The sequence below is a fragment of the Saimiri boliviensis genome, chromosome 2, assembly GCF_048565385.1.
Source record: "Saimiri boliviensis isolate mSaiBol1 chromosome 2, mSaiBol1.pri, whole genome shotgun sequence".
Taxonomy (NCBI): Eukaryota; Metazoa; Chordata; class Mammalia; order Primates; family Cebidae; genus Saimiri; species Saimiri boliviensis.
The window spans coordinates 176667041-176688343 of NC_133450.1; the positions used below are offsets into that span (position 1 = coordinate 176667041).

At 37.9% G+C, this 21303-nt stretch overlaps 1 protein-coding gene across 16 annotated transcripts in view; it reads right to left on the reverse strand.

Annotated features, from left to right (window-relative positions):
- Positions 1-21303, reverse strand: part of ELAVL2 (ELAV like RNA binding protein 2) — a 134736-nt gene that overhangs the window by 18961 nt on the left and 94472 nt on the right. For all 16 annotated transcript variants that reach the window (XM_074394944.1, XM_074394941.1, XM_074394940.1 and 13 more), the window contains one exon: positions 20632-20735. In XM_074394944.1, coding sequence (XP_074251045.1) covers positions 20632-20735 — 104 coding nt within the window. The remainder of the gene's footprint in view (positions 1-20631; positions 20736-21303) is intronic.

Here is a 21303-nt window from a genome sequence, read left to right on the forward strand (position 1 = left end):
GATTCATATATGGGTTTGGATTTTAAATTTTCACTGCCACTTAAACAGGTGAATATTTAATGCATGAGGAGCAAGGTTATGAAATGTCAAAACTACTAAGTGAAGGATCTAATTTAAGAGGCAGCCAGAGAGTCTGCAATTTAAATATTTAAAGATGATACATGGAGTACAACACTGAACACCAATCTACTCCAAAGACAGCAATTTTAAACTCAGGTTTATTCTGAAATTTCTCTTAATCCTACAAGTGATATAATAAACAAACACAAGCAATACTGAGATTATATGAGGGGAAGGGAGGAGAGGGAAGGGAAGGAGGGAGGAGAGGAGGGGGAAGCAGAGGGGAGAGGGAAGGAAGAGGAGGGGGAAGGGAAAGGGAGGGGGAAGAGGGGAAGGGGAGAGAAGGGGTAAGGTGAGGAGAGGGGAAGGGGAGAGGAGGGGAATGCGGAGGGGAGAAGGAGGGAGTGGGAAGAGGAGGGGGAGGGCAGGCAGTAAGTACTTGCTACTACAGGCAAGTAAATGCTCTAGCCCATGGCTTCTCAAATTGCTCTTCACAAACAAACCTAGACTGGACAAAATAAAGATAAAAATATATTTAATTATGTCTCAAAAATGATATAGTTTGAAATACACTGTATTCCTTGTAATTCAAAGCTCATGCCTTCAGCAGCAGCTAAAACAAATTATACATTAAAATGCAAAGATGAGTAACACAAATACTAGGAGTGGGCTATCAAAACCCAAGTTAATCAAAATAGACAAACAAAAGCACCTTATGAGTAAGAATTAGTGCTTTATTAAATGTACACAGCAATGTTTAAAATCCCAAAACATCACTTTGAGAAGTCCCTCAACATGCTTTTTGTCCAAACACACAACTGCTCTCCTTTTTGATTCATCAATGGAAAGATCAGCAACAGGGGACATTAATACCAACAGATTGAAGTGATAAGGTCCATAAATGAACAAAGAAGTATCCTCTTTTTTAAACTACGAATATTTGAGAAGTCACCCACTGACAAGATCACCACTGAACAATTTTTATCACTTGTCAATTCCTAACCCAGGACTACAAACATTAAACCTGAAAATTAGACACCTGCCACTTTAGACTTTTTTCAAAAAGCTCCATTCAATCTCTCCAGCTAAAAGGTCACAGTTATGCCTATTTAAACGGATAGTTAATTGCTGTTCATATTTTTTAAAGATGAAGTCTTCATGGGACTATGTGAAAAATGATACTGTAACTCAAAGTTATCTCTAGCTCTAAGTAGGCAGTAGCAAAGGTCATGTGGCAGCATCATGGCTACCTAGACAGTTGGCTACACTGGATCCTCCAAATGAGCTCAGAAGTATAATACAGAAGGAGGGGATCTCTGGCCACAGCTGAAACTACAAACCTTAAAATTCACCCAAAAGAAAGATGTGTACTTTGATCTGCTTCTAAATACAAAATCCTACCAGGAATGGGTCTGAAACATACATCAAGGCATACATGTATCACAGTACAATATTAAGTTTTCAGTAAGGAAGGGCATATTTCACAATAGGTCGAAAATGAATAAGCCTAAGATAAAAAGAAATTAAGTATTAGCTTCAGCAAAGTCGTTAGAGCTAAAAGAATCACATCAAACAGGAAATTTTATAAAAGGTATTAAAGGTTACAGCAGTTACTGCTAATGAATATTCAAAGATAAAGAATTTAGAAAACTATCAGTGGGAAATACATATGGATCCTCAAATTTTATTTCGACTGAATTTGTTGAATGTTTTAACACTAAACAATTGCTGTAATTCAAGTGAGAAGTTCAAAGATACCATGGAATATATTTGATAATGTCAGTCTCAACTTAAATTCCCTCAAGGGCCCCCTAAAACTTTCAGATCCATTTTAGTATTCTTAGTCCTTTATGCTCAGAGCACCGGCTACCTTTTCTATACAAGCATACAAAACCTTCAGTAGTTTTCCAAGCTTCCTGCTCTCCCTCCTCTGTGTTAAAAATAAACTGCTCTCCTTCCAATCAGCTAAATTTCAGTCATTTCAGACACTGCATGGGTATCACCTCGTCCCTCAAGTCAACACTAATCAGTCCTCTCCACTACAGTCTGAGTTAGGTACCTCTTACCTGTACCCACACTGCATTATATGCCTTGTTCTCTTAAAAGACTGACTCCACCAAAATGTACTTGTCTCTTAACGCTGTCTTGGCACTGACTTAACCCCTTGAAATAAGAAACCTTGTCATCATCCTACTTTGTACATCCTGGTACCTATCACACATTTATGGCAATGAAGATGATTTATAATCACTAAATTGAGTTTATTTTTGAAATATTGTTTAAAAGTTAACAAAAGCCACAATCTTTGTAGTACACCAAACATTATAGGCATGGTATTTTGTGTACAGTCTAGAATGAAAATTCCATTAAACATTTCAAAAATAAAGTTTTATTTCTCAAACTGGGAATTCAAGTTCCCAGAGGCGACACAATCTTCAACAAAATAACATGCTGCTGATGGGTGGGGGGGGGGGGTCTTAATTTTGGAGCAAAAAGAAAATATAGTTATCATTTAGTTCAATTTCTTTGTATTTGGGAAAGACGACGACTGAGGCACAGAAAGGTAAAGTAACTTGTCCAAAGACACAAAGAAAAAGAGCTGGATGTAGGACTCAGGGGGTCTTAGCTCTTCATCACAGGTTTTTCATTACGCCATTAGCTGCAAACATAGTCTTCAAAATCATAAAACTTTCCTGTGAAATGACAGTGACTGGGAAGATAATCACACATTTCCAAGGAGAAATAAGAACTATTCCAAGAAAGTAAGAATCTTAGCTTTGCTACATAGACTATTTTCTAGTATACACATAAGCAAATATAAAACACATCAAAATAACTGTCTTAGGACAGTTATTATATTTCCTCTATAGTATGCCTGAGAATAATTTAGGAGATATTATAGAAAGATTTTAACTGTTTGGGAGTTGGAAGAGAAAAAATAAAATCAAACTAAGAATCTTGAGACCAGCATTTTCCACCAATTAAAATGTTCTGACCTATAATAGCCAGCATCTTTTTGATACTAAGTGTCTCTGCCCTTTTATAAAATTACAAACCATTTAACAGGAAAAGAGAATAGCAACTGGTTGTTTATACTAGGGAGACTTCTCAGTTTCACGACAAGTTTTAGCAAAGCATCATTAAATAAAAGTCAAGGCAGTTGATGTTAGCTTCAACTTAAAGAGGAAGCCAGGAATAAATGCCATAAAAATAAGTGATCCTATGACATTGTTTTAAAAGACAATAATAAAACTACTGAATGGCCACAGAAAAATAAAAAGTGTGTTGGCTTTAAGATCTTCATCAAGCAACTAATCATAATCTACAGACTTGACAAATTAGACCTCCTTTTTCACATATCTTAAACAGCCTCTGACAAACTACACTGAGTGAGGTTTATTAAATGCTACCCGAACAGCTGCATCCATGTGTATCAATTAAATGAGAGTCTTAATAGGCTGCCCTGACAGGCCTCTCTTTTTTATTGACATACAACTGGTAGGTCACTTGTGCCCTTTTATTGCTGTTTCTCCTTGGTCGTAGTATGAAGTTGGTCTAACAAGGACATCTCATGCTAGTAAAGGCAAATGGGATATGTGGTAAAGATATTCTTGAAATGCAACTTAGGTCACAAATACCTACCAGTTTCTTAAGTATCTCTGCAGGTAAAAAAATTAAACAAAATAAAACACAGTTGAACAATGGTAGCAGATATGGCATCTGAGGTGGAGGCAGTGAAATCAAATTCACTATGGTAGTAACAGTAGTCTAGTCAGTCCATGTCTAAGCAGGAATCTGTCAATCAAAATGCTCCACAATCCATTTCCAATCCTGTACATTCACTTAGCCTTTCCAGACTTTAGAAGGTAATTGTACTAAAGGAGTATAAAAAAAAAATAGGTGAGAGTTTTGGCTATAACCACCAAATAATCTATTCCTACCCTCTCTGCATTAGAAAATTTTTAGTAGTGGTTAAGAATGCTGAATCCCTTACTGTTCTTTTATCTTCAGAAATGAGCCTGCATTTATTTGGCCACATAATAAATATTAAGTAATGTGAATAGGCTGGAACTGAGGCAAACATGAGTTAGCTTAGCAGCAGGTTAAAGATAAAAAAATATTAGAAAAAGCAGAAGAGAATACACTGTCACTGGTGAAGTCCTGGCATACTATGAACTCATGGTTAGAATCAAATGGAATGTTTCGACCAGAACCCTCCAATGTTAAGGAGTAAAAACATATGATACGGAGTCACACAGACCTAGGTCCAGGTCTTGGCTCTGTCACTTAACAATTATATAGCTTTAGAATCATCACCTTATGTCTTCTACTTCTTTTTTTTTTTTTTTTTTTTTTTTTTTGAGACGGAGTTTCGCTCTTGTTACCCAGGCTGGAGTGCAATGGCGCCATCTCGGCTCACCGCAACCTCCGCCTCCTGGGTTCAGGCAATTCTCCTGCCTCAGCCTCCTGAGTAGCTGGGATTACAGGCACGTGCCACCATGCCCAGCTAATTTTTTGTATCTTTAGTAGAGACGGGGTTTCACCAGGTTGACCAGGATGGTCTCGATCTCTTGACCTCGTGATCCACCCGCCTCGGCCTCCCAAAGTGCTGGGATTACAGGCTTGAGCCACCGCACCCGGCTGTCTTCTACTTCTTTATTTGTAATTTGACATTAATCATAGTACTTACCTTATGGAAACCTTACAAGTATTAAATGAAAGAATAAAAGTATTAGCACAGAGCTTGGGAACCATGTTTTAATCATAGTATGATTTTATATACATACATATGAAACAATTCAGAAAATGATAGCCCCTAACATTTAATAAATGTTTACCATGTGCCAGACACTGTTCTGGATATGTTACATATGTTAATTCAATTGCTCCACCCAACAAGTCTATGGATTGGGTCTTATCTCCAATTTATGGAACAAAAACTCAAGGAATACTATTATATTTGAGGTCAGGAAAGATGACACAGAGGAGAAGACTTGGCAAAAGAACAATCTACGCACTCTAACACAGAGGCAGTTAAAAAGTTACACATATAAATGAGGCTTCTTCCAAATCCATGATGATAATTATTAAAGTTAATTCTTCAATATTCCAAGTATTTTGTAAGATGACAGCACATAAGTGTGCTGGGAAGCCTGCAGCCTGGATGGAGGGAACATAAGGAAGGAGCTGTCTTATTGACATGCAGAGAACAAACATTGAACATCTTTAAATGGACCAACAGTTAGTCCCCAAAATTTTATTTCCCCCATCAAGCCGTTATATATAAGCCTCCCACTGCCTCTATTCTCTTTGGTGGAGAACTGTTAGAACCTAAGCCAGTAAAGTAAGATGTGAAACGATAAGTAATATTTTGAAGAGACAGGAGCAAAAATAATAAATGAACTTCATGGAATAATTTCTATCTTCAGGTGAAGGTTATGTGTATGTTTGTATATGTGGAATATGTTACAAGCCACCATGCAATCAGCTACTTGATGATTCTTATGATTTCCCACTTAAAAAAGAATACTGAAGAGGCCACACTAGCAAGTACCACTATAAAACTTTCACTTTAGATACTTTCATTAAATATGCTATGAATACATTACAGAGACTAAAAGAAAAATCTCAGTACTTAGTAGTCAGTACTCAGATGGGTTTGAGCCTTCTTAAATACGGCCAGAGCACTAGACTGCCTCAAAAGCTTACTCCCACGTTAATAGTATTGCAGTTCAAAGCTTTTATATTACTAAATTTTATACTCCTAGAGGGTTGAAACTAAATCTTACATGATGCCTATCTTATATAGTCTCACCCACCAAGCAGGGACTCTAATACTTGAATGTATTCCATGGCCGAGAGCAGGAGGCTTTTCTGAAATACCTCTCAAGCAAGATGATTAGAAGTTGTGGCATTTGCCCAAACAACCTGGCTTTTGCTGCTTCACTGAAAACAATGCAGGCTAAATTGGCTTGCAGAAAACCAGATGTACTTATCCAATTATTAGAAACCCATTCTGCAGCAATGGCTTAAGGGGTCTTTCAGGATTCTAAAATTTGACCAAATGACATCTCCAACAGATGCCATACTATCAAGATAACCATGGCAACTTTATCTCCAAAAATATACTTAAGAAATAATTTGTGTAGTATTTGAATATCTAGTATGCCTAAGGCACTGTCAATAGATTAAAATGCTGAGTTAGACTGTTAAACTAAAGAAGGACTACACACTGGCTGGCATAAATAAACTGCAGCTGTCTTAGGATAAAAACCAACCAGTACTGGTTGGTAATGTGAAAGAAAGAAAAAAGGTTCTCATCAAGCCAATTTCGGCAAATTAAACATCCTAGGACTTTTAGACACTTCTTCATTATCTGAGAAAAAAGAAGTACATGAAAAGGAGAAACACATGATAAGACATAGGTAGATGGACATTATGCAGAAAATCTGACATAAAAGGATACCTTTACTTAAATCTTTGTAGTTTTTTTGTATGAAACCAAAAAGCTGTAAAGTTCTTTACATAACCTTCGCTCGACCATATCTTCAATGTTGAGTGACACCCACCAAGAAGTTTTGAACTACACACCCAAAGTTAAGGCTGGCATTTAAAAACAAAACAAAACCCTCAAGAATTTCAACTTTTAATTTCACTTACACTGACTTTTTCCATCTTTGAGCACACAGAGCAAGCCTTCACTGTCTCTTATAAGCAACAGACAGAAGCTTCCTCACGCAGAGGTTATAAATACACTCTGTAAGTTGCTCTCCAAAGACTAAAATCCCATTGCCCTCAGAAGAGACCACCAAATAAAAGAGAAAGGTAATGCACAGTGAACAAATTTTTATCCACTTTATACATTTTTTATTTTACGGCCAAATAAAACCTTGTAAATGATGGGTACAGGGCCATGTAGGCAGAGAATAATCCAAGGCATGGAGAATTAGTTTTGCATATCGAACAATGAAGAGCCCAGCTGAGCCAGAACAGAGATTTCTGTAGGACACTGAGAACACTAAAAGAGTGAGTCAGGGGCTCTTTAATGTCAGAGTAAAACTTTTATGAGCCGAGGAATGGCAATCTAAATGTTGATAAGTATTACCAGACAAAAATGTATGGAAGGAGAATACAGAAACAGTTTTCCATCATAACCTAGGTGAGAACAGTCAACATCAATGTGGTAGTAAAGTAAAATGTAAATGTCATCTACAGTAAGTTTCCCTTTGTACTCTAACTAGAAGAAAAACTGCTTTGCAACAATGTTCAGAAACCGAAGTCTTCTCTGACCTACTTACATATTGAGTAATGAAAATATAATGATCATTTCCTCTGTGTGTAAACTAAATACTGCTTAGAGAAACTTCATCTTGATACCATTTGTAAATACTTAAATGAGTCCCATAGGTCTCCATGGATCTTTGCAGAGCAAGGCAAATATGTTTCTATGAGCAATTTACTTAATCTACCCAAAATTCATTCCTATAGTTTCTCTTATAAATGGGGCAAGGTTTAATGAAATTTTCCTGCCATTTTTGTAGAAGGTTATTATATGACAGAATAAGTATACTTTATGGTGTTCAGATGTAAGCTTCTCCTAAAAGGTACTTTATCACGTGAAGGCCTCTGTGCTTTTGGATGAGACACTCTCTTAGGTGTAATACATTGCTACTTTTTTCACCCAATAAAAGCTAGCTTGTAAAACACTATCACCTCTTAAATCATTGCAGAGGACTCTAGACAGCAAGTGGCATATCCATGTTCATTGCATTCTGCATTCATTTATCATATGTCCAAATAATGATCATATAAACTAATTGTGTCTCCCCTACCACACAATGACATCAAGAAAAAGGCTACCTCTTATTTTAATGCTGTTCCAACATCTAGCAAAGCTAACTGGCCCACAGTAAGCACTCTAAATGTTTATAGAATTAAATACTTTTTAATTATAGATACTCCTTGTCCAACACAGTACAGCCAAGATTACATGGTCTCAGTGAAACAAAACAAAACAAAAAAAACCAACTTGCAATTAGATATTTTCCAAAAATTTTACATTTGTTCATCCTGGCCCTTTGTTTCCTGGGCAAGGGGAGTCCTACCATCTTTGAAAGTTATCGACCTTCCCTACCAACCTGGAGACAGGCCTACTGGTCTTGTTATGGTTCCACATAGTATAATGGAAGACGAGGGAAGTCTTGAACATAAAATAACCACTTCTACTAAATCTTTAATGTATTTTAAACATATTATTCCTCAAACACTGAGAGAAAAACTCCTAACAAATAACCTTCCTCTTAAAGGATATTTTATTTCAACAATCCCCATTCAAACACCTGTTTTAAAACACAATCTGCAAACCTTATCTGTATTACAAGTAAACCATGTGCTATCCAATATTTAGTGTGTTGGGCCCTGATTTGACCTGATTGTCAGGGATCTAATGTATGTACTCAGGTACACATACACAAAAAAGTCAGGAAGCCAGCTCACTTTCTTTCAAGGGCAGCCTGTCTTTGGTAAGCCTCAATCAGTAGAAACTGTTTAAAAAGCAATAACAGCAAACACTGCAGATTGCTTATGGCATTTAACAGGCTGAGATGGAAATTTGTGTGAGGCACATATGATAAAGGAGAAAGTAAGGAAAAAGAATAACAGAAATGTCATTAAAAGCCCTCCCCACAGAGCCAAAGAAGTTTTACCTGCACATATTTTGTGGAGCTGACATAAGTTATACAACCATGAAAAATTTATTCAATACTTAAGGGGATAACCCCTGAAACATTAGTGAGTGTTTTATGACTTTAAGTCTACCAAGATATTTCTCTCACAACATGATTAGACATTAGAGAACAACCACGGGGAAAGCTTTTTTTAAATGAACTGATTTGCAAGACTAATAGTCTCATTCAAAGACAATTCTTCATTCTCCAAATATCTATTAGACACCTGAGCTGTATATTCCCCCTAACAGCTTTAACAAAAAGTAATTACTGTATTCCTGAAGCCCTTTGTCTGACAGTTGTGAAGATTTTTTAAAGTTTTTAAGAAAAATGTGGACAACCTTCACTGTACACAATAAAGACACTATATCACTGCCATCTATTACAACACCTGCAGAAATTTAAAGAGGGGCAGTGAGGAGGGAAACAAACACCTTTATCTTTGTTCTAAGACAAAGTATTCTCCTGCCTCAGATCTGCAGAAGCACCTTGAGAATCTAGTCCTGAGGTATTTAATTACACTGAATGATTTGGCACCAGGCCCTTTCCCTGGGTCTTGCTGATTGATAGCATCAATAACACTCACTGACTGTAATTAAACTGCCAAATAGTATCCCCTTTGCCACTTGGCAGATCAATGTTCTTTAATACTCTGAAGAACAAAGTACAAAGGTGAGAGGGGTGCTTTTACCCCTCACCTTCACAGTTCATTTGACTTTGTGCACCAGGATAGTTTGTAGACAATGCATATTTTACAATTCCCCTAAGACATCACTTAATGAAGAACATGAATAAAATTCCTTGGTTTCTTATTAATTCATTTTTGCAACTCTGAGGAGGAGGAAAACATTCTAAGCCTTTTGGCAAAAGTATGAACTGCTTTCACGTAGCTTTGGGGCAACATTCAGTTTACAGGTCAAAAGCAAATTTTTTTTCCTTTAAAAAATTACAGCATAAAATGTGTGGAAGCTCTTATAATGGAGCAAATTCCCATTTATTCAGGACCTGGTTACAGAACTCAAATCTCAAGACAATGAGGAGGGGTGGAAGAGGGGTGTGGTTGGCAGACTATAAATGTAAGGCACCTTTTTATTAAATTATAAAAGCCACTTTCAGTTCAATTCACTCTGAAAGTGGCTTTTATAAGGCAAAACCATTCAGGACATAGGTGTAGGCCAGGACTTCATGACCAAAACACCAAAAGCATTGGCAACAAAAGCCAAAATAGACAAATGGGACCTAATCAAACTCCACAGCTTTTGCATGGCAAAAGAAACAGTCATTAGAGTGAATCGGCAACCAACAGAATGGGAAAATATTTTTGCAGTCTACCCATTTGACAAGGGGCTGATATCCAGAATTTACAAAGAACTAAAACAGATCTACAAGAAAAAAACAAGCCCATTCAAAAGTGGGCGAAAGATATGAACAGACACTTTACAAAAGAAGACATACGAGAGGCCAACAAACATACGAAAAATGCTCATCATCACTGGTCATTAGAGAGATGCAAATCAAAACTACATTGAGATACCATCTCACGCCAGTTAGAATGGTGATCATTAAAAAATCTGGAGACCACAGATGCTGGAGAGGATGTGGAGAAATAGGAACACTTTTACACTGCTGGTGGGAATGTAAATTAGTTCAACCATTGTGGAAGACAGTGTGGCGATTCCTTAATGACCTAGAAATAAAAATTCTATTTGACCCAGCAATCCCATTACTGGGTATATATCCAAAGATTATAAATAATTCTACTATAAGACACATGCACACGAATGTTCATTGCAGTACTGTTTACAATAGCAAAGACCTGGAACCAACCCAAATGCCCATCGATGACAGACTGGACAGGGAAAATGTGGTACATATACACCATGGAATATTATGCAGCCATCAAAAACGATGAGTTCACGTCTTTTGTAGGGACATGGATGAACCTGGAAACCATCATTCTCAGCAAACTGACACAAGAGCAGAAAATCAAACACCGCATGTTCTCACTCATAGGCGAGTGTTGAACAATGAGAGCACGTGGACACAGGGAGGCGGGGACTACACACTGGGGTCTGTTGGGGGGAAATGGGGGAGGGACGGGAGTGGGGAGGTAGGGAGAGATAGCATGGGGAGAAATGTCAGATATAGGTTAAGGGGAGGAAGGCAGCAAATCACACTGCCATGTGCGTACCTTTGCAACAATCTTGCATGTTCTTCACATGTACCCCAAAACATAAAATGCAATTTAAAAAAAAAGCCACTTTCATAATCTAACATCTTGGATCATATATAAATTAACTCCCAATATCTGTAAGACACTCTTGTTGTTGTTGTTGTTGTTGTTGTTGCTGCTGTTTTGAGACGGAGTCTGCCTCTGTCGCCCAAGCTGGAGTGCAGTGGCACAATCTCGGGTAGGGCAACCTCAGCCTCCAAGGTTCAAGCAATTCTCTCTGCCTCAGCCTCCCGCATAGCTGGGATTACAGGCACTCGCCACCACAATCAGCTAATTTTTTTATTTTAGTAGAGATGGGGTTTCACCATGTTGACCAAGCTGATCTTAAACTCATGATCTCAGGTGGTCCGCACAACTCCGCTATTGTGCCCAGCGAAGACATCCATTTTAAATGGATGGGCCCCAAAGAGCCAGACTTAAAATTCTCTAAATACTCAGAAACAAATAAATTATGCTAATGTAATGTTCAAGTATTTAATAACACACAAATGCTCTGAAAATGAGCAAATTGTGTGTGAGAATATGTATTATTTCTTAGCTAAATCCAGCACTATATTCATTAAAAACACATTAGTGAATCCCCGCCATTCAAGATAGCTGGATGTACCACACAAATGAAAATCACATTATTTACAAGTAGATTTAAAGCAAGCAACACAGACCTACCCAAGTGCAAATCATTAAGATCCACTGAACAATGTTTCTCAGGTCACACCACCACCTGACCTGTTTAAGAATCACCTATGTTAACTGTTGAAATACAATTTCTTCAGTCTCTCCCTGCAGATAATCAGATTTGGTTAAGTCTTGGTCAGGGTGCAGAAATATGCATTTTTATCAACCACCATACCCCACTGATCCAGATAAACATTAAAATGTTGGCAGTCTCCTGTGTAAAGTGATCTGAAATAGCCCTCAAAACTGGGCATATTAAGGTTTCCTAGATAGCTCATAAGAATCACAGATGCCAAGCCCTTTCTCTTGCCATCCACTGACTGTTAGTTTCTAAAGAAGACAAATGCCAGGTAGCTTGAAAGCAAAGCACTTAAGAATATAAATCACCTGCAAATGCAAAAATGCAGACCTAAAATAAAGCCTATGAAACTCATCCAAATGTATTTCCAAGAACCCACACTGGCTGGATGTGGCTCAGCTGAGTTAGTCTCTGCAAAAAGGCCACTATGCTTGATTCTATGAAGTTAGCAGCTTCTCTCAATGATCCTTTCTAGGAATATGAATAGGGTTATTTGCTTAAGGCAGGCACAGATTTACTGATAGACATTTAACAAAACTGGAAAGTAAAACTTCTTCTGAATTATCAGTTCCCAGGACTAAATAGTTGTTGTATTTTTCCTTGCCCTTCTTGCAGCTCACCTGATCAAGAAAGCAACAGAACAGAACACAAATCTGGGACTTACACCTCCAAGTCCTATTGCAGCATTCAAGAGTTCTTCACAGAAGGAAGAGGAGACAAGTATCAGATTTCCTGTACTGTTTTCAAAATATCATTAACCCTGGAACAACATGGGTTTGAACTGTGTGGGTGCACTTAAGGGATTTTAGACCAACCCCTCCCCTTCCTCAGCCTATTCAACAAAGATAACAAGGGTGAAGATCTTTATAATGATCCACTTCCACTTAATGAACAGTAAATAAGTTTTCTCTATGTTATGATACTCAACATTTTCTTTTCTCCAGCATACTTTATTGTAAAAACACCATATGTCATACATGTAACATACAAAATATGTGATAATTGACTTTATGTTACCAGTAAGGCTTCTACTCAACACTAGGCTACTGGCAGTTAGGTTTCTGAGGAGTCAAAGGTTATACTTAGACTTTTTACTGTGTGGGGGCTGGTACCCCTAGCCCTTGAACTGTTCAAGTGTCAACTGTACAGCCCTGTCTCATTGCCCAAAAGCAGCAGCATGTCAAGACGCTTCTGGAAATAAAACATCCGCAAGTACTTCTAATGTAGTACATGCGGCTGAGAACGACCCTACAAGTAATTATGGGAATGGCTGGCAGAAGTCAAAGTAAAAGAAAATGTACCATCCATGCTTTTATAAAGAGTTTATGCAAATTTAAAGAGAGACCAACTTTTGTTAATGCATGTTTCTGTAATTTTTAAACTGGCACCTAAGACTTAACATGAACCTACAAGAAACACTTTCTTGAAGAATGAGTAGCCATCTAAAAAATAAATTCAGTAAGTTACTACTACAATAGTAATTTTACTGCTCATTACAACTGAAATAACCGAATCAATGTTAACTCACTTATCTGCTAAGTATGACCTCCAGATCCCAGTTTTCTTCTCTGCCACCAGGGGCTATGACATCCCTTGTGTGGCATGCTTAGGTAACAAAATGATCCACGAATTCCAAGCAAGGTGGGTTCAGTCAACTGCTGAGACTCTTTCACCATCACTACCCACTGTGGCTGATAGGCAGGAAGTAAGCTGGGGACACTGCCACCAGGAACCCTGTTCCTCATCCTTCCCTCTTTGCAAGCTCTGCCTCTGCTCCAACAACTGTGGGGAAAATATCTAAAGAAAGTCAACCAGAAGAATGCCTGGTTATAGCCCTTTGGGAATTCTGATTAACTCTTGCTTTGGAGGTAGTTAGAAGGAACGGAAGTAACACAAGATGCCTGAAGACAGGACATTCAGACCTTACTTAGGCTACCTACTCACATCCCCTAGACCATACCAGGTGAGTAAGAAATTTCTGGGCTTTTTGTATGAAAAAAATTAAAGCTGACAAGACAGCATTCTACAAAACACATGAAAGGCATTGTACAAATAACAATCAAGAAGTCATCCGTCATTTCTCACTTCAAATAAGGCTGTGTAAACAGGACTCAATATAGATGGAATAATTTTATTTAAATGTATTGATGAAGTGCTGATAATCAGAAGTAATATATTATTAAAACTTGACATGCGGCTCTGGAAATTTCCCGAACACAAGTTAAAAATGAAGAAAACATGTACTCAGTCAGTCTATATTTTTTAAAAGGCAAAGGAACAATAATTTACTCAATGTTTCCATTTTTGCCTCACTCTGGGTATGTACTTTTTCTTTTGGTTCAGATAAATAACAGTTAAATAACAGTTATTAGGCTAACATCTCATAAGTAGGTCAGTTAATTTGAGGCCTGTCCTTCAAACTACTACTTCTAAATTTTCCGAATCTGCTCAAGGTAAAAGAAAAGTGATAGTGTGTGTGTGTATGTGTGTGTGTGTGTGTGTGTGTGTGTGTGTGTTTGTACACACACACACACACACACACATATATATACATATACATATATATATACAAGTTTTTAAATGAGGGGTACTTTTTAGAGGACGATTTATAAATTTCTACCCTTTGTACCATCACAGGAAAAAACTACACAAGCCAGAAAAACACTAGGGTCGGTTGAGATGCTTGAGTTTAAATACAAAGCAAACCTTCCTCTTTTAATAAATACTCAAGATCAAGACCAAAACTGCTCTGTTCAAAACCCTCTGGTGTCCCTCCCTCACCTACAGAACAAAACATCAATGTCTTTACATGTGCACCCACCTTCTACAACCCACAATCACTGTCAGGCTCATTTCCATATTTGCCCCTCATCCTGCTTTCTGTTTTGGCAAATTCTATATATGGTTCCCCTAACAACTGCTTTAAAACTTCCATGCCCTACAAAAGCCATGAACTCTAAGCATCATGGCTATTAAAAAAGCCACTCATCTCAAACACAGAATTGTACTGCAGGTATTTTAACAGAGCAACTATTAGATGGCAAGCCCTCAACATAGCTTTACTTACATTGCTGCCCGCATGCCCTTCTCCTTTTCTATAGTGGGGACTGGTTTACACAGCACCTAAGAATATTTCCTAATGATCAGGATTAAATTTTATAAAAGAACAATTTACAATGATAAAGAAAAAACAACCCCATCCCAATAATCCAGTTGCAAAGGAGGTTAAACTAGAAAAGCAAATCCCAAAATAAAGTTTACAGCGGCTGTTAAACTTCCAACAGTGAAAGAGAAAGGCAGTTAAAATTGTTCTCTCTTCAGGAGAGGGTGCTGCTTTTCACCACTAAATCACTCTATACAATAAACATAATTTCATTTAAAAAGTTACTTTTTTTCCTTAACATACAACTTGGTAGACCATGAAAAGCTATTTTTCCTCCCCTAAAAGGCAGGTAATGAACATTCGCAGTGATGATTATTTTAAAGATATAAATGGAAACTTAAATGGTTAAAAGACCTGTCCAAGATTACACAGCGAATTAAATCATTTTAGTAAGGTAATTTAGTCAGGGTAAGATTTCAGAAATACAGTTCCATATTCTGCCTATGTTAAGGGTCAAGTTCATACTAAACAGAAAAAAAAGGAAAAATATGACATTTACTAATGAGAAAAGGATAAGCGAGTTAGAAAAAGGTATATATTTAACAAAAAATTAACATCGATACAACAGCTTAGAATATAGGTTTATCAGCTTTGCTTAATCACTCTAAAACTGAAGACAAAAAATAGTACTGTTTTTAATATTCTCATTTTTGTAACAGAATTTTCCACATGCGGTTAAATCGTGGTTTAGTTATTTCAGTTTAAGAAATTTCATATGATTGTATACCAATTAACAACTCAAACAAAGGTAACTTTTAGCCTGGTCTATGCCTGAATGATTAAGGAAAACATTTATTTAATCAAGACCAAAACTGGGCAGTTTTTCTACGGTAGTACTACTTCTATACAGAATTTATTTTTTCTTTTGAGGAGCGAGAACCTACTAATAACAATAAAACATTCTATTCCCTGAGATAATGGCTCCTTCTTTCCAGATAAATCAACCCCAGTTTCAGGAAAAATAAAGCATCCTAGGCCCATTGTAGAGGAGAGAAAAGCTAAGAGAGATGCTGGGACCCAGGCATCCATTTCAGTGTGTTATGTGATAATCCCCTATCCAGAGTACTTTACGCAGGGGAGGGGGAAAGACTACATATATTTTTGGAAATGAATGATTTTAGTTTGCTAATCATGAGTTTAAGTCTGACAACATTAACCTAACAAGTCAAAAGCATTGGCTTTAAGCCATAAAAGTTTCACATACCATTTAGATTTTTTCAATACTTAAGACCCCTAAAAATAAAATGAGTAGGTAAATAGCATGAAGACTAAAATACTAGGCACAATCACTCACCTCATGAATAAGCCACAAAAGGGAGGATTCCCACAGGGACCTGAAGGCTCTTGGTGAAAAAGGTCTCTTCTTCTCACCAGCATACAATTTGACACCTCCATGAAATCATCCCCCCGCCCCATGCCTGAACTGTACACATACCACCTCTTCACTACCCTCCCTACTCAGAATTTTAAAACATTTTCTAATATTCACACTTTATTTACCATGCCAACGCTGGGGACAATGTGAGCAGGCCTAACCCATAATAGCTGCCTCCCATGCAATACAGGAATGACTTGATTCACCAGCAAGGTGTGCCTCTGGAACATCTCCTTAACCAGGAAAAAAACTGACCCTTAGGACAAGAGAATAACTATCTAGAGATTTTAACCTGTATCTGATACTACTTAAAATAAACAGCATCCTAAGATGAGGTGAACACATTGTTTTCCATTTTTATGCCATTTTTTAAAAGCAAAGGCTGGTGAACCACCCTGAACTCTGAATGCTAAACTTTCACCCGGCATGCTCAAGAAAACACATTAATGTTTTGGTTAAAAGAATGAACCACAGGAAGACTGCTAAGGTAAAATGCTTGAAGACAAACTGAATTTTGCATACAGAAATACCAAATGTGTAGAGAACCACCAGACATTTTTGGTGAGTCCCTAAGTGCTAGGCCTTAGACTTGCTGTCGTAAATTATCTGGGAAGCATAATAGAAAACAGAATCTTGAATCTCATATGAGAACAGATATCTAGTAGATGTAAAGTGGATCCCAGAAACTATATTTCTAACTCACTTCCCTTGTAATTAAGATGCAACCAAAGTTTGGGAACAACTGCTTTGGGATCTCACAGAGCCTGAGGGACTTCACTTCACTCACCATGGAAATACTGAGTATTTGTCATTTATTCAAAACACCAACTATTGCACAAAACCCTACCGAGCTAATGCTATTAGGAAGCCCCAGGAGAAACTGCTAAATAAACCACCTCTCACAGCACTTGATTTCACTGTTTCAATATCCCAATAACCAGGAATCTTACCAAATGCATACTAAATGCTTAGTGGCTTAGAGGGTACAAACACTTGTATATACTAACCAATCTTATGTACACCTTTCTAAAGCAAAGCACAGTTTCATAGCAAGAGTTTTGATGTAATGATCATAAGACAAGGATTTGTTTGTGTCACAGCTCTCTCTTCAACTACCTGGTCTTGGCTAAACTGTACGACCACCAGTTTCCACTCTGACTGGGGACAGAGAACAGTGCTTAAGACTAAATTACATATGGGTCCCCCTTTAATTCCAAAACCTCTGTGGTTCCCTATGGATAAAGAATCTAGACTTCAAAGAAGCAGGAACTCAGCAGGAACTTGAACAACCTGGCAAGACAGAAGCTGAAGGATGGAATTCCTTTAGATGGGCTCCAAAAGATGAGATGACCACAATTAAACTATAAATGAGCGGGAAAGGTTATACCAGGAAGTAGGAGCTGCAATAGCATATGCATAGACGTTAGGAATGAGATCACCTTACAAGTAAAGAGCCAGTCTGACTACAGTGGAGAACGGCAATAGCATTGTCATCACTCCTACAAAGCTCAGACAGATGACAGGGTAAAACAGCAGAGAAACACCACGGAATTTTGAGTGAGCTGTAACATGACTAAAGAGGGCTTTGTAATAAAGCGGTGCTGACGGCCATCATCAGCATAGAATTAGAGGAGGGAAAACGACTAACTTATGGAACGGTATCCCAGGAATACAAGAAAAACCGGGTTTAAGACATTGCACATGAGCACAAGATCTGTCTGATGGAAATAAGTAAACACAGAACAAACAGGCAAAGGGGGTGCTATATACTTGTGTGAAATGGTCTGCTTTGTGTCTCAGACAAATCTGGATACCAGCTTTGAGGATATCAGCTGTAATCGGACTTTTTTTTTTTTTTTTTTTTTTTTTTGAGATGGGAGTCTTGCTCTGTCGCCCAGCCTGGAGTACAAAGGTGCAATCTTGGCTCACTGCAACCTCCGCCTCCCGCCTACCGGTTTCAAACGATTCCCCCACTTCAGCATCCCGAGTAGCAAGGATAACAGGCACATGCCACCATGCCCAGCTAATTTTTCTATTTTTAGTAGAGACGGGGTTTCACCTTGTTGGCCAGGCTGGTCTCAAACTCCTAAATCTTGTGATCCACCTGCCTCCACCTCCCAAAGTGCTGGAATTAACAGGCATCAGCCATGGCGCTCAGCCTATCTGACAGTTTTACAGGAACTGTGTGGGGGCGGGGAAAGAAGTAGGCTGTTGTTTACCCAATTACCCTGACCCACATCTCAGAAAATCAGAAAGAGGTATCACATAGAAGAGCCACAGGCATTACTGTCCTTTCTTCCACTTATTCAGCCCAAGCAGCTGGGCCCTAAGGAGAGAAGGCTGGATGGGGCAAAGGAAGGAAGCAGCTGTCATCAACTGTCTCCTTGAAGGTCACAGGCGTTTCTCCTGTGGAGACTTATATCCCCTGCATTCCTACCTTCTTCTGGATCTCAGTGCAATGAGTATATGTAACAAAAAAACTGACACACTAGAATGAAATAAAGGTAATTATTTCTGAATGGAGAAAAGGACAGCTACTGGGATGAGCCATCCTAACCATCCATTCCATTTTCTTCTCAATCACAACTCAGGACCTCAGAACTAAGACAAATTAGCAGCAATCCTGGAGATCAATATAAATTGAGGAAGAGAAGCCTGCAAAAAAACTGCAGTAGGATAGAAAGCACATAGTCTGAAGGTAACAGAACATTAGGTGTCTTTGAAGAACACTTATTGTTACTTAAAAGTACTAGTAAAAGATCTCTGACACAAAAAGTATGCAGAGAAAAGCAGATAATTAGAAAAAGCAGTCCAGAATGAAAAAACTTCAAAACAAACTTAAGGCTTTATCTTAGATTTCACTGGAAATCTAATTTTTTCCCTTCACATTTTGATAATATATAGTAACCAGTTTATTTTCTGATTGAATGGTGAATCTTTTCATAGGACTTTTTCTTGCTCAAGAAACATCTAGAATTCTTGGACCTCTCATACCCATATATATTTGGGAACCAGTACATACTTTCCTTTAGATAAGACAGGGCTGGTAGGTATTTTTCTTAGGGGACAATAAATATAAAGAATGATGTGTCAAAACCACTCAAGACTAATCAATTACCTTAACTGGTAATTCTAAGAAAAGCAACTTTAAAGCACAAAAATGACACTGCATTTTCAGATACCTCAAAACAACGAGCACAAATCTCTTAGACAAGTCTCTAAGCAAGATGGATACTACAGCCAGCCTTGACTAACTTATCCTCACCACTTCAGGCCATAGTCTGAGCTGGTTTCTTAAATCAAGGGTGGAAAATAGGTTCCGACTTGAATGAATTGATAGAGGTTGTCTGGAACACTATTTTGAAAAATATTTCGGAGCCACATCTAGACTCAGTGAGAAAGCATGCCATGACTGATTGGCAATGTCTGCACTGGGCAGGAGAGAGTAAACTGATGGTACACGTACTAGGAATTTGCTGGAGGCAACATCCCTCTTATTGTCTAAAGGAAAAGAAATCTATGCTGTGAATTGGATTAGCTCCCTCTCCAGAGACAATCTATGTAAGAATTTCAAAGACTCACAGAAGCAGCAAAGTACTCACAAAATTATTTACTGTATGTCTTAAAAAAAAAAGTAACAGGAAAAATAACCTGTGTCACATAAGTTCCTCCAGTCAGTCTCCTCAAAGCAAGCTGAATTGGCTAGAACAAACTACAACTCAAGCACCAAATGTAACCTGCTACCTTTTTGTATAATCCATGAGCTAAGAATGTTTTTTTTACATTTTTTTAACTTGGAAAAAATGAAAAGAGTATTTTGTAATACATGAACATCTTATGATTTCGAGTTTCACTGCCCATAAAGTTTTATTGAACCATGGCTGCATCCATTTGTTTATGTAGTGGCTATTGCTGCTTTCATCTCTAGAGGCAGAGTTGAGACGTTGTGACAGACTGCACGGCTCACAAAACCTTGCTTATTTAGTACTCAGACCTTTATAGAAGAACAAGTCTAAGGTTTCCTCAAGTTACAGGGCAAGTAGTTCTCTATAACGGAAGGAGATTTGATTCCGTAGACTTCCTAAAATATTTATCTAAGAGAGTTGCTGCTCTGGCCCTTTGCGAATACATGAATGATTATATACACTACTCTTGAACAAGCCATTTCTCCCATCATGCAACAAACACCAAAATTCCATGATATCTCCAAGGTAATTGTTCGTATGGGACCAAAAGGAAGAAAGGAAAGAACTACAAGTAAAGCTCAATTTTTTTAAACTTCTGTTCTACAAGTAGATATAAAAAAACTTTTAAACATACTTTTATTGTTTTGGTTTGAAGTCTCAATCCATTCAGGGTGTTGATAGCTTTCTCTGCATCCTTGGGGTCAATGTAGTTCACAAAGCCATATCCCAGGCTCTGCCCTAATGAAAGGGAAGGGGAAAAAGGCACATATTAGTTCTACACTGCTGACAGAGATTGAGGTTCATTTTGGCATATGGTTTTGTCATTAACACCAGCATATTTCCTCAATAGTAAAAAGAACTCTCTCTTATAAATTCTAGAAATAAACATGAAGTCTTTTTGTCTTCCATCTACTATATTTGCAAGTTTTAGAACTCAGCAAGCAGTGCTGTTTAGGGAAAAAAAACACACATCCCCAAAGGATTCCAACATACATGACCTGCCTGAGCCACAGTATACCAGCAACAAGACAATGCTCAGCCTCAGAGACTGTAGGGATAAATCTCTCTGCTATGGAGAGGGCTTAATAAGATGAGACCTTTTTTCAGCTTCAGTTTCCTTAGCCATAAAATGGGAAGACGGAAAACATTAACCAATTATCTGTCAGCGTTCTGTAAATTGTACCTTGACACATTTACAGCCTTTACCAAGTACAATTATGCTGGAGTCTAAAATGATGAAGAACCATGTGTGGGTGGGTGTGTACACATAAAAGTTTATTTTAGAGGAGGGCTTCTCTTCAAATAA